The sequence below is a fragment of the Quercus robur genome, chromosome 4 (genome assembly GCF_932294415.1).
Source record: "Quercus robur chromosome 4, dhQueRobu3.1, whole genome shotgun sequence".
NCBI lineage: Eukaryota > Viridiplantae > Streptophyta > Magnoliopsida > Fagales > Fagaceae > Quercus > Quercus robur.
In genome coordinates, this window is record NC_065537.1 from 20121126 (window position 1) to 20133715 (window position 12590).

Below are 12590 nucleotides of genomic sequence, written 5' to 3' on the forward strand. Positions count from 1 at the left end.
ACACTGAAAAATTATATGAGCAAAGCAATGACATCGACCGGATTGTGGAAGGATCCAGAAACTGAAAACAAATTTGGTAATCAAAATTATCATTCATAAGATAGTCAGTGGAGTACTAAAATACATTTTAGTCGAAGTCATCCTTTAGCATTATTTATTTGTTTATTAATGAAATACCGAGCCGACACTTTTGACTATAAATCCACGCTCTCTTCCTAGTGTTTTTTGCATACCATCTCTCACTTCTTCATCTCTCTTCTTTCTTTTCCCTGCTTATTCTATTTGCTTCAATATCTTCAGTTCTGTGAAGATGGCAGACGAGGTGGTTCTGCTAGATTTCTGGCCCAGTGTGTTTGGGATGAGAGTCAGGATTGCACTGGCCGAGAAGGGTATCAAGTATGAGTACAGGGAGCAGGATATATTTAACAAGAGCCCTCTGCTTTTAGAGATGAACCCCATTCACAAGAAGATCCCAGTTCTCATCCACAACGGGAAACCGGTGTGTGAGTCCCTCATCATTGTTCAGTACATAGATGAGGTCTGGAAGGACAAGTGTCCATTGCTGCCCACTGATCCTTACCAGAGAGCTCATTCCAGGTTCTGGGCTGATTTTGTTGATAAGAAGGTACGTTTTCTGCGATTTCTTTTCATTCTCTTTCCATTTGTATGTTCTGTTTTTGTTTTTGTATTTTTTTAAGGATTAATATTAAGCTAGATTCACCAGATTTGTCAAAAAAAAAAAACTATTATGTGCTTAATGTTTAGATTCTATTAGAGTTTAGAATTTTTCAGGTCTTATCATGGCGATGATACTTGTAAGATTCAATTAGACATGATGACTCTAGTACTTAATTTGACCAAACATGATTAAAGTTTGCGAGTTCTAGCAGATCATAGAAAGTGTTGTGATTAAAAAAATGAAAAAAAAAAAAAGTGATTTTAAGTCCAATATACTGTGTCTTGTTCTTCCATCCCACAGTCAATAACGTAAGTTGATTTACCACGGATTTAATATATTTGAGTAAGATTAATGTCCTGCAACCAAGAGCATCTTATATTGGCCTTCCACCTTTGCTAAGGTTTCTAGTACAGTGGACTTGATTTGAAATTCATTACTGTCATTGTTCATGCATGTTATATAATATATACGTGGGAAGTGGTAGTAAAATGTGTGGAATATGTAGTTTTATGAAGTTTCAAAGAAGGTATGGACCACAAAAGGAGAAGAAAAAGAAGCAGGCAAGAAGGAATTCTTTGAAATCTTCATGATATTGGAGGGAGAGCTTGGTGACAAGCCTTACTTTGGGGGTGAAACATTTGGGTTTGTGGACCTTTCTCTTATCCCCTTCTACAGTTGGTTCTATGCAATTGAGACCTTTGGAGAATTCAACATGGAGGCAGAGTGCCCCAAGATTGTTGCATGGGCTAAGAGGTGCTTGCAAATAGAGACTGTGGCCAAGACTCTTCCTGACCAGAAGAAGGTTTATGAGTTTGTTGGACAAATCAGGAAAAGGTTAGGCTTGGAGTAGAGCAATGTTTAAGCCCAAATCTGGAAGTACTAGCATTTCTTAATGGTTTTGGATGGTTGTGTAATCTTGTGGGTTACATTTTGTGATGTTACAAGTTTTGAGTTTGTTTTGCCTAAAAAAAAAAAGATGGTTGTGTTTCATCTGGGTCCGTGGAACTTGTAAGACACATCGGTGTGTCTGCTAAGCTTTGAATCCAAAGGGCATGTATGCTATTGTAATAAGAAAGACACTTTGCTGTGTCTGCTATGTTTTAGATGAAATTGTATCCTTATGCCTTTTGTGTGTGTAGACTATTGGAGATTTTACTCGAATAAAAATATTTGTGATATGAAATGACCTTTTTCATCTAATTATTTCAAATTCGTATATTAATAAAATTTAAATCTATTAATTAATTTTTCATTAGTAGAAAATTGCTATTTCATAATCTATTTAATTTAATTAATCTAAAAATTAAAATCCAAATAATTATATTATAAACATTTCTATCCAAAAGAAATAATAAAATATAATTATAAATTATGTCGCATCATTAGTAATACATTCGCGTATATTACGAATTTCAATAAAAATTCCGAAATTAAAAGAACGACTATATATGTTAAGTTATATATTTTATTACATTTCAATTTAGTAGTATGTTATTTTTATCTTAATATAATTTTATAGGATATTATACAAAAAAATAATAATTAATTTCTATATATATATATATATATATAATTTCAGTAAGTGTGTTCAAGCAAAGTAAATAAAAAATGAAAGAATAGATGATTTTAACTTAACAAAAAAAAAAATTTATTTATTATCTCATCATGTTTATATGAGGGATATTTTGATGTGGAGAAAAGTTTTTTGTGCAATTTAATTATTTGATTTTTCTTTATTATTTATTAATGACTTTTCAAGAAGTTAATTTGAAACGATTTTAATAATTGATAATTGTAATGAAAGATATTTAAAATATAGGATTTTATTTAAAATGTCATTCAGAGTATTGGACAAATAAACTAATTTTCTCCATCTTTTACCTAAGTTTTTGTATTCTTGATTAAATTTTCTACCTTCTAGCTTGTCTTTGAGCCAATCTTCGAATCATTTTTGAAAGCTCAAATTTATGTATAAACACAAGAACTTGTTTAGACTCCCAATTAAAAGTTACGACTCGGTTGCTTTTACCCTAACTTAAATTAAGTGTGGAATAAGAGTAAATGCATGTGAACAACCGATAAACTACTCTAAGCTATATTTATTAAATATCAACAATAAAATGAAAGCTAAAAGAGTAGGGAAGAAGAATGCAAACACAAGATAACACCGAGATGTGTTATCAAAGAGGAAACCGAAGAATTAGGCGAAAAACCTCTCCGCCGCCCTCCAAGCGATAAATCGATCCACTACAACAAAATGTATTTTTAGTGACGAAAATTAGTGAGGAAATATTTTTCGTCGCTAAAAATACAGCTTTAGTGACAAAATATGAATTTCGTCACTAATAATGAAAAAAATTATAACATGTAGTGACGAAAAATAAATTTCATCACTATTGTGATCTGAAAAATAGGCGCCAATGGAGGGAAACTTTGGCGCGAGTTTAATTAATCTATAGTGACGAAATATTTCGTCGCTAAAAGTTGAAATTTTTAGTGACGAAATATTTCGTCACTATAGATATTACTACGGATAGTATTAGTGACGAAAAATATTCATCACTAAAAATAATAATAGGTTTGCACTTATATGTTTTTAGAGACAAAATTCATATTTCGTCACTAAAAGTATGACTTAGTGACGAAATATGAATTTCGTCTCTAAAAATCTTAACAAAGCCCGATCTTTAGTGACGAAACTGTAATTCATCACTAAAGACACCTAATTTCAATACCCAGCACACCCAAAAAAAACAAAGAGCCACAAAACAAACCGTCACTTTTTTGGTAAAAAAAAAAAATCTCAGTTCTTCAGCTCCTTTAGGCGATGAAGACTCCAACCACCATCGCCGTTGAGCTCAGTCGTCATCGATTAAACTCAATGACGACGCTTCAGCTCATGACGATTACAAATAAACCATCGCCGTTAAACATACACCGATACCCACTCCAAATCGCCGATACCCACACCGATGCCCACTCCAAATCGCGACCCTTCGCATTCCTTTGAACCGGCGACCATTTGACTTCTGGCGACCCTTCGCATTCCTTATCATTGCCAAAACCCAGCCTCACCATCACAACATTTCGCTCACTTCAGATCGTGACGGTTCGATCTATTCACCGTCGCCAAAACCCAGCTTCAGCTCGCGACGGTTGCAAATAAACCATCGCCGTTAAACATACACCGGCAACGCTTCAGTCCTTCCAGCGACGCTCGCGACGGTATTTTTTTTACCTCAAGTTTGGTAAATTTTGATTCGGATTAGATGGAATTGTGTGTGCCGGGCTATTTTGAGTGTCATATTTTTTGCTGAGTTCATGAAAATAAGCTATTTCTTGATAATAGGATTGTTTTTGCAGATTGTAAACCGTTACTATTAGTGGGTCTCCTTTGCTGAAAAATGAAATATTTCTTGGTTTTGTGCTTTTGGTGTTTTTTTTTTTTTTTTTTTTTTTTAAATTCTGTTGCATGTAACAATTTTTTGGAGTATAGATTTAGGTTCAATAATATTATAAGTTTTTTAAATTTGTGGAATCATACAGATTTTAACCTAGTGTTTGGTATGAAGAAATGAGAAACAATGTTTGATATTGCTAGTTTTTGGGCAGAGTACACTGCTTTGCAAGTGTAGACAACTAGCCTACAATCCTAAGGAACTCCAAGGAAGAAAAAATTATGTTATAAAATGAGATTAAAGCTGTAAGCATATTATAGAGACAACACAATGTCTAATTCACATTCAATTATTTTCTTCTTTTTTTTTTTCTTTTTTTTGGTATAAAAGTTGATTCTATAATGTAAATATTGTATGATTTTATTTATTTATTTATTATTAAGCTTTATAAAATCCTACATGAAAGGATATATGTACTAAGAACTTATAACGTTAACAAATCCTAAAAAATTTAAATCAAGAACTTTCCTGTGGTACATTGAAGTTGAACTCTCTCCACTTAGAGTCTCTCCACTTAGAACTGTCATACATTGAAGTTGATAATTGTTTCTTTTATCATGTAACAATGACATGAATGGACACATGTAAAATGTTACTAACATGCAAAAATAAAAGCTAATCTAGGAGTTCTCATTACAATGTGTTATGGAAGTGTTAACAATCAATGTGCATATGCTTTCACTTCCTGTTATATGACTGCCATTCAATGTCAGTTTAAGCCATGACTTTGTGTATAATTATGTATTTCTACTTATTATTTATTATGTGAATCTATGGAATTCTAGATTGAGAGTCATCTTTTTATTGAAATTATTGCATTGTCTCCATCAAGAGGTAAAGCTTCACTATTCTATGTGTTGCATGCAGGTGAAATCCTATTGATACATAGAATGTGTTGATGACTACAGCCATTAGATCATTGGGAGGCTTATCAAATGTTGGGTGTGGGCCCTTGGCAACTTAACTCCATGTTTTATGTAATTAAACATTAGGAATATTTTTGAGGTATGATTGGGTCTGGTTACTAGCAATATGAACGAAGGGAAATGTGGGGACTTGATACCACGAAGTGGGGTTTCAATCTTTTCAATATTGAATTCTAAGCTATACCACTGTTTAGAAACGGGAAAAAAGAATAAAGAATATGTATTTTAAATTTGGGTCTACTTAACTGTTCACTAAAAGTTACCTTTCTTTTATCTCCAGCTCTCTTTCTCTTTTGTGGCTGAAGAAATTGTGAGGAACAAGGCGAAGAACACAAGTTAACTTTGGATTTTTTCTGAAAGTTGTAAACTTAGTTTGAGCAAAGTAAGTAAATTCTAGTTAAAAACTTATAAAACTCTATATATAGTTGTGATGTTTGTGATTAGTTTTGTGGTGGGTTGTTGTGTTGGAGTAAGCGGGTGGCTTGCATGGTGTTATAATGTGGTTTAAATACATATTGAGAGTGCTTTTCATTTCTTGCAAATGTGAATGAGTATTGTTGATTAGATGTGATGAATAGTAAATACATATTGAGAGTGTTTTGCATTTATTGCAAATGTGAATGAGTATTGTTGATTAGAAGTGATGAATAGTATTTTATTTGATTTTAATACTTGTAAGCATTATACTTGTTAATTAGTAACAATTGTGTTTCTTTATTTGATTTCAATACTTGTAAGCATTATTGTTATGATGTTTGTGATTGGTTTTGTGATGGGTTGTTGTGTTGGAGCAAGCGGGTGGCTTGCATGGTGTTATATGGTGGTTTAAATTCATATTGGGAGTGTATATTTGTGTGTGCAATGTATATTTGTTTAAGTATTTTATTTGCTTTCTACTACTTATACATTAGGCGTTGTGATTTTAATTTATTGGTATGGTTACTCTTAATGCATCGTTAGAAATGTTTCTTATAATATAATTAATGTTTTTACTTTACGATTTTAACGAAGCATTGTTTTTATATTTGTGCAGATTTCTTATTGATGGCTTTTAAGGGATTTACTTTTGGTATTACTTGAAGACATATGAGGACATCTTCCCTTAGTTCTAAAATAGGGTTTAGGTAGAGTTATTGTATGTATTGCAAACAATTATTGTATGGAAGGAGTTTGAATTAGATACTTGTTTTAATTCTTTACTTGTGGAATGTATGGATATTTTTTTAATAAATGTGTTGTTAAAATAAATGTGTTATTCAAATGTGAGGTTTTAATAATGTAATGACAGGTTACAGGTTAATATTAAAGCCATGAAAAAAATAAAAACAAAAAAATTTAGTTTTAGTGACGAATTTTTTCGTCACAAATATAGCAACAAAAAATTGTTTTAGTGACTAAAATTTCATCACTAAATATAGCAAAATTTTGTAAGAAATGGTTTTAGTGACGAATAATTTTCCTCACTATATGTGTCTGGATTTTCTTAAAAATAGTTTTAGTGACAAATTTTTTCGTCACTATATGTACCCAAACATAGTTTTAGTAACGAAATTATTCGTCACTAAATATGATTTAGTAAACTAAAGTGTTTTTAGTGACGAAATATTTTTGTCATTGAATAGTGTTTTTAGTGAGGAAAACATTTAGTGACGAAACATTTTCGTCACAAAAAGTTTTTTTTTTTTTTTTAAATCAAATTGGACTTTTAGTGACGAAATTTTTCGTCACCAGGACTTTTAGTGACGGGGCTACAGTGACGAAATGGGTTTCGTCACTAAAAGTCCAATTTCGTCACTAAAGGTCCTTAGTGACGAAAAACTGGACTTTTAGTGACGAATTTTTTCGTCACTGAAAACGCATTTTGTTGTAGTGATCCACTAGAGAATAAGTTGGAGTACACAAATAACAAGAGACCCTCCAAGCCTAGTCTACCCCATGTACATGAACCCTCCAAACTCCTGCTACCAACTGGCTTGATGAAGCCTTGTCTTCTCTAGCCCTCTTAGATCACGCAATTCAACCCGATTGCATCCGCCAACGATTGGTTTCTTCCAAAACTTCCCAGTAGCACCAAAACCTCACTTTACACTTAGATTGGGTGCGGTAAGTGTTTGAGCTATCAATCTTTCAATGATTTAGATATGGAGAGGTAGGAGTAGAGGAAAACCACAAGGAAATGTGTAGATGATTGTGGGTGTAACAATCTCTAACTCTTAAGTGTGTATGCTAGGGTTTTTTCTCTAAAAAACACTCCTAACAATGTGTGGGTAATGAGGGTATATATAGTGTCAGTGAAAACATGGTGGAGCACAAATGACAAAATAGCAAAACATAATGTTTCACGGGAAGGCCTTACCCACGAATTACTCGCGAAAACTCCAATTGTCATGACTCTTCGCATTCCAGTCATGTACTCTGCACGTGGATTACTTTGCGGGATAGCTTCTCGCGAAACCACTTGATCTTCAATAAGAGCTTGAGTTTTCACACTCTCTCTCATACACAACCCTTACAATAAAAACCCACATAAAATACAGGGAAAAATGATTGAATCAGAATTACAATAAAATTTGGTACGGAATTAAAACCAACACAAAATAGTTGTAAATAACAACTTTACAACTTTCATAACATATATAGGGTTATATTTAACGTATAAATTGTAATCCCCAACAATCCAATTGGATAATAACTCCTTTTTGATATTGGTTATACTACTACTACATGGATGTGGAAAATTCTTTAAGTACTCCCAAAGTACAAAGAAATAGTACTCCCTCTTCTCACATTTATGGTGGACCCTATTATGAATTTACTGAGTGGACCCCACCATAAAGGTGAGAAGAGGGAGTACCATTCTCCATACGTCGGGAGTACCTAAGAATTACCCATGAATGTACTAGAAAAGAGAGAAAAAAGCTGCAAAATAAATTTAAAAGGAAAAAAGCTTACAAATTGATATTGTTATCATCATGATTGGTGGGCTTCAACTTCCTCACAAATGAATTTTTGAATTATCTCTTTATAATTTATGATATACCAGTTTGTAAACTCAATTTAGTAAAACTTGTAATATCTATAGTTGTACTACTTTTACAAAAAATTCTAAGTGGCAAGTTATGGGCTTTAAAGAAATATTCTTCTATCTCTATAGATTTGATTTAAAATTCATTACTGTCACTGTTCATCCTTGTAATACAATGTGTGGATGAAAGTTCAAAAAACGTGTACAAAACACCTTTGAACGTTTAGACCCCCAAAAACCAACTTAACCAATACAAGCAATATGTCAAACAACTAGTGTGCGGAAACTTAACACATGCTATATTACGAAATTGGTTAAATACTATCTAAGCCATAACAGAATAAAACCACAGCAGATAAAATAAAGGCAAAGATAGAGAGGAAGGAAGATGCAAACACAAAGACAACACGTGATGTGTTATCGAAGAGGAAACCGAAGTCCTCGGCGAAAAACCTCTCCGTCGCCCTCCAAGCGGTAATCAATCCACTAGAAAATACAGTTGGGATACAAGGACAGCAATAGACCCTCCAAGCCTAATCTACCCAGTGCACCTAAGCCCTCCAAGCTTCTTGCTCCAACGAGGTTGCGCCGAACCTTTTTCTTTTCTAGCTTTCCGGATTCCGCTACTAGACCATAGTATCAACCAATGAAGATTGGTCCCTTCCTAACTGCTTCCCAGAAATCCAAACGACTGTCCCATAGAGATGATAATGGTGAGAACCAGGTTTGGTATGATGCCTCTCCAGGATTTGACAATGGAGAGGAAGAGAGTTGAGGAATTTGAAGAGACTCTAAGGTAGAGATTGTGGGTGAAGCAATCTGGTTTTTCTTTAGGGTTTCTCTCTCAAAATTCTCTCTGGAAGCTCTCTTTCAATCGTGGGTTAAAGGGGTATTTATACTGGAGTGGGAGAGGAATGTAAAACGTCAAGTTTTACAAAACAGGGGTGGCTCGCGAGATCCAGTCGCGAGTTAACCGTATGGCCAATTGTCCTATTTTGTCCTGTAGTGCTCCAGCTAACATGACTGTTCATCTTCCAGCATGCTTGGCACGTGTGCTGCTTCTGGTGGCTTGCAGCCGCGAGTCCACCCGCGAGTCCCAGCCGCGAGTCTCTGTTTTCTTGCACACTCTTGAGCAAACTTCACTCTATCTCACTCACTACCCTTACAACAAACCCACCTAAATACACGGTTACTAAATGCTGAATTACAAGCAAATTTGGTACGGAATAAAGCCAATTAGATGGTTGAATAAATTCAACCTTACAGTGGAAAATACAGGTTAATGGTGTTTCAAGGAAGTTATGGGCTGCAAAAGGAGAAGACCAGGAGGCAGGCAAGAAGGAATTCTTTGAAACCTTCAAGATATTGGAGGGGGAGCTTGGTGACAAGCCTTACTTTGGGGGTGAAACATTTGGGTTTGTGGACCTTTCTCTTGTCACTTTCTACAGTTGGTTCCATGCCTATGAGGTATTTGGCAATATCAACATAGAGGCAGAGTGCCCCAAGATTATTGCATGGGCTAAGAGGTGCCTCCAAAAGGAGACTGTGGCAAAGTCTCTTGCTGACCAGAAGAAAGTTTATGAGGCTGTTGTGCAATTGAGAAAAATACGTGGCTACGAGTAGAGAAATGGTTTAGCCCGAATTATGGTTTTCAGTGGCTGTGTAGTAAAGTTCATTCATATTGTAATACTCAAGTTTCAAGTTTGTTTACTTTCAAAAATAGTTTAGGTTTGTTTCATTTGGGTCTGTTGAAATTGTAAGACACTTTCAGATGATATCCTGCATGATGCATGAACTACTTTACAATATCATTTGAAATAATTTTTATGCATATTAAGACCTCAATCATAAACACCCAATTCAGTATCTCAATGAAATTAAGAAAATCATCTATAATTATCAACATAAAGAGAATGTGAGTTCTAACAAAATATTTCTTAAAAAATAGCTAACTTTATAAATAATCAATTAAAATTTTTCTTTTTTTTTAGTTCTAAAACAAGAGAACATTTATGACTTTTTCAAACCAAAATCTCAAATACCCGAAGACTTAAAGTGAATCATAACCTTTACAAAATCCACAACGTCTGATTTCAACATCAAAATTGTAAGTTACTGTCACTAAATAAAAAAACGCAAGCCTCATTCCTTGGTCATAGCCTACTCATACGGGTTAGAATCAATGATACTGCAATGTTGATGTTATGTAAGTGTCGTTGAAGGTTGAAGGTAAATGACATCATTTTTTGTCCAAGTGTATTTGAGATGGAACGGAATAAAGGGCTATAAGCATGTATATATAACATATTAGAAGTGCAAATGGTGAATGGAAATGTAAATGGTTTTTGCGAGTGTCTCGCGGGTAAGGCCTTCCTGCGAGATACCTGTGAAATATTCTGTTTTGCCAATTTGTCATATCTGATACACCCTATCTCTACCCACACTATATATACTCCCATTACCCACATATGTTGAGGAGTGCTTTTCAGAGAGAAAACCCTATCTACAACCTTTGAGAGTTAGAGATTGTTATACCCACAATTTTCTACACAATCCATTGTGGTTTTCCTCAACTCCATCCTCTCCATTTCCAAATCCTTAAGAGGTTGATAGCCCAAACACTTACCATACCCGTTTTGAGTGTCAAGTGAGGTTTTGGTGCTGTTGGGAAGTATTGGAAGAAGCCAAGTTTTGGCGGATGCAATCGGGTGTATTGCGGGATCCGGAAAGCTAGACAAGACACTGTTTTGAGAAACCTTGTTAGAGTAGGAGCTCGGAGGGTTTAGGTGCATTGGGTAGATTAGGCTTGGAGGGTCTCTTGCTATTCGTGTATCCCAACTTATTTTCTAGTGGATCGATTTACCTCTTGGAGGGCGCCGGAGAGGTTTTTCGTCGAATTCTTTGGTTTCCTCTTCAATAACACATCGGCGTGTTATCTTGTGTTTGCATTCTTCTTCCCTACTCTTTTTGCTTTCATTTTACTACCATGTTTTAATGAATATAGCTTAGAGTAGTTATTTTGTTTATCTGCTTGCATTTACTCTATTCCACATTTAGTTTAAGTTAGAGTAAAATCAACCGAACCGTAATCTTTTAAATTGGGGGTCTAAACAGCTCTTGTGTTTTTACACAAATTCGAGCTTTCAAGAGTAAAAGAAATCTAGTAAAATTGGGGTCTAAACAAGCATTAGTGTTTTCACACTAAATTGTGCTTTCAGAAACAATCATCATGAAAGAGACACTAATAAATTTTAAATCCTATCATAAAAAATAAAAAAAATAAAAAAAAAGAGCCTTTTTCCCACCCTTTTCATACATGCTATGAGGGAGTGGTCATATGAATATAAGAGAGGTCGTATGAATTTTCATCTCATAGGATATTTTTTTTTAAGGTTTAGAGAAATATTCTTCTACCCCCATCAAATTTGATTTGAAATTCATTACTGTCATTGTTCATCAATTTATTTAATCCATGGAAAGTGGTAATACAATGTGGAAAATACAGGTTTATGATGTTTCGAAGAAGTTATGGACCACAAAAGGTGAAGAGCTGGAGGCAGGAAAGAAGGAATTCTTTGAAACCTTCAAGATGTTGGAGGGAGAGCTTGATGACAAGCTTTACTTTGGGGGTGAAACATTTGGGTTTGTGGACCTTTCTCTTGTCACTTTCTACAGCTAGTTCCATGCCTTTGAGGTATTTGGCAATATCAACATAGAGGTAGAGTGCCCCAAGATTATTGCATGGGCTAAGAGATGCCTGCAAAAGGAGACTGTGGCCAAGTCTCTTGCTGACCAGAAGAAGTTTTATGAGGCCGTTGGACAATTGAGGAAAATACGTGGCTTGGAGTGGAGAAATGGTTTAGCCCAAACCCTAGAGTATTTAGCATATTAGAATGGTTTTGAGTGGTTGTGTAATGGCATTCGTTCATTTTGTAATGTTCAAGTTTCAAGTTTGTTTACTTTGAAAAGATAGTTTAGGTTTATTTCATCTAGGTCCATTGAAATTGTAATACACTTTGATATGTGTCTGCTGAGCTTTAAAAAGTATGGGCATGTATTTTATTCAATGAATAAGAAAGACACCTTATTGAGTATCTCTATAAGAAAATAAAGATTACTCTGCTTTAAGTTTATATGCATAATTCGAGTTTACAATAAATTAGAAAAATAGAAATACTGTTTTTAGAAAGAAATATAATTTCACAATAAAAAGATAGTTCCACTATATATTGTTAGATGTCATATATAGAGAAAGTATTTACTTGCATCCATATAATGCCATTCTCACTTATTGCATGCTCCTCCACGGTGCACTGCATTCTTTATAATTCCCTGTAAACACTGTGTTGTAGTATTTTAATAGAAGTTTTTTTTTTTTTTTTTTTTTTTTAATTTTTTTTCCGTTTTCATAAACCACCAACAGGAGAGAGTGGTATCCCACTTTTTCCCCATTTCTATAACTTAAGTGTTGATTATTGTCCATTATTATATTATTAATGGGT

General features: G+C 34.2%; 1 protein-coding gene across 1 annotated transcript; it reads left to right on the forward strand.

Moving 5' to 3' along the window:
• The first annotated feature begins 214 nt into the window (after positions 1–214).
• Positions 215–1862, forward strand: LOC126720813 (probable glutathione S-transferase). The gene is made up of 2 exons (XM_050423632.1): positions 215–625; positions 1185–1862. The coding sequence occupies exons 1-2, from the start codon at positions 311–313 to the stop codon at positions 1527–1529; spliced, it is 660 nt and encodes a 219-aa protein (XP_050279589.1). The 5' UTR covers positions 215–310; the 3' UTR covers positions 1530–1862.
• The last annotated feature ends 10728 nt before the right edge of the window (positions 1863–12590 follow it).

What these genes read in the sequence shown, in the direction of transcription:
- LOC126720813 (XM_050423632.1), top strand. Translation starts at nt 311, where the DNA reads ATGGCAGACGAGGTGGTTCTGCTAGATTTCTGGCCCAGTGTGTTTGGG. An exon ending in CTGATTTTGTTGATAAGAAG is followed by an intron (nt 626 to 1,184) that starts GTACGTTTTCTG and finishes TGGAATATGTAG; the next exon opens with TTTTATGAAGTTTCAAAGAA.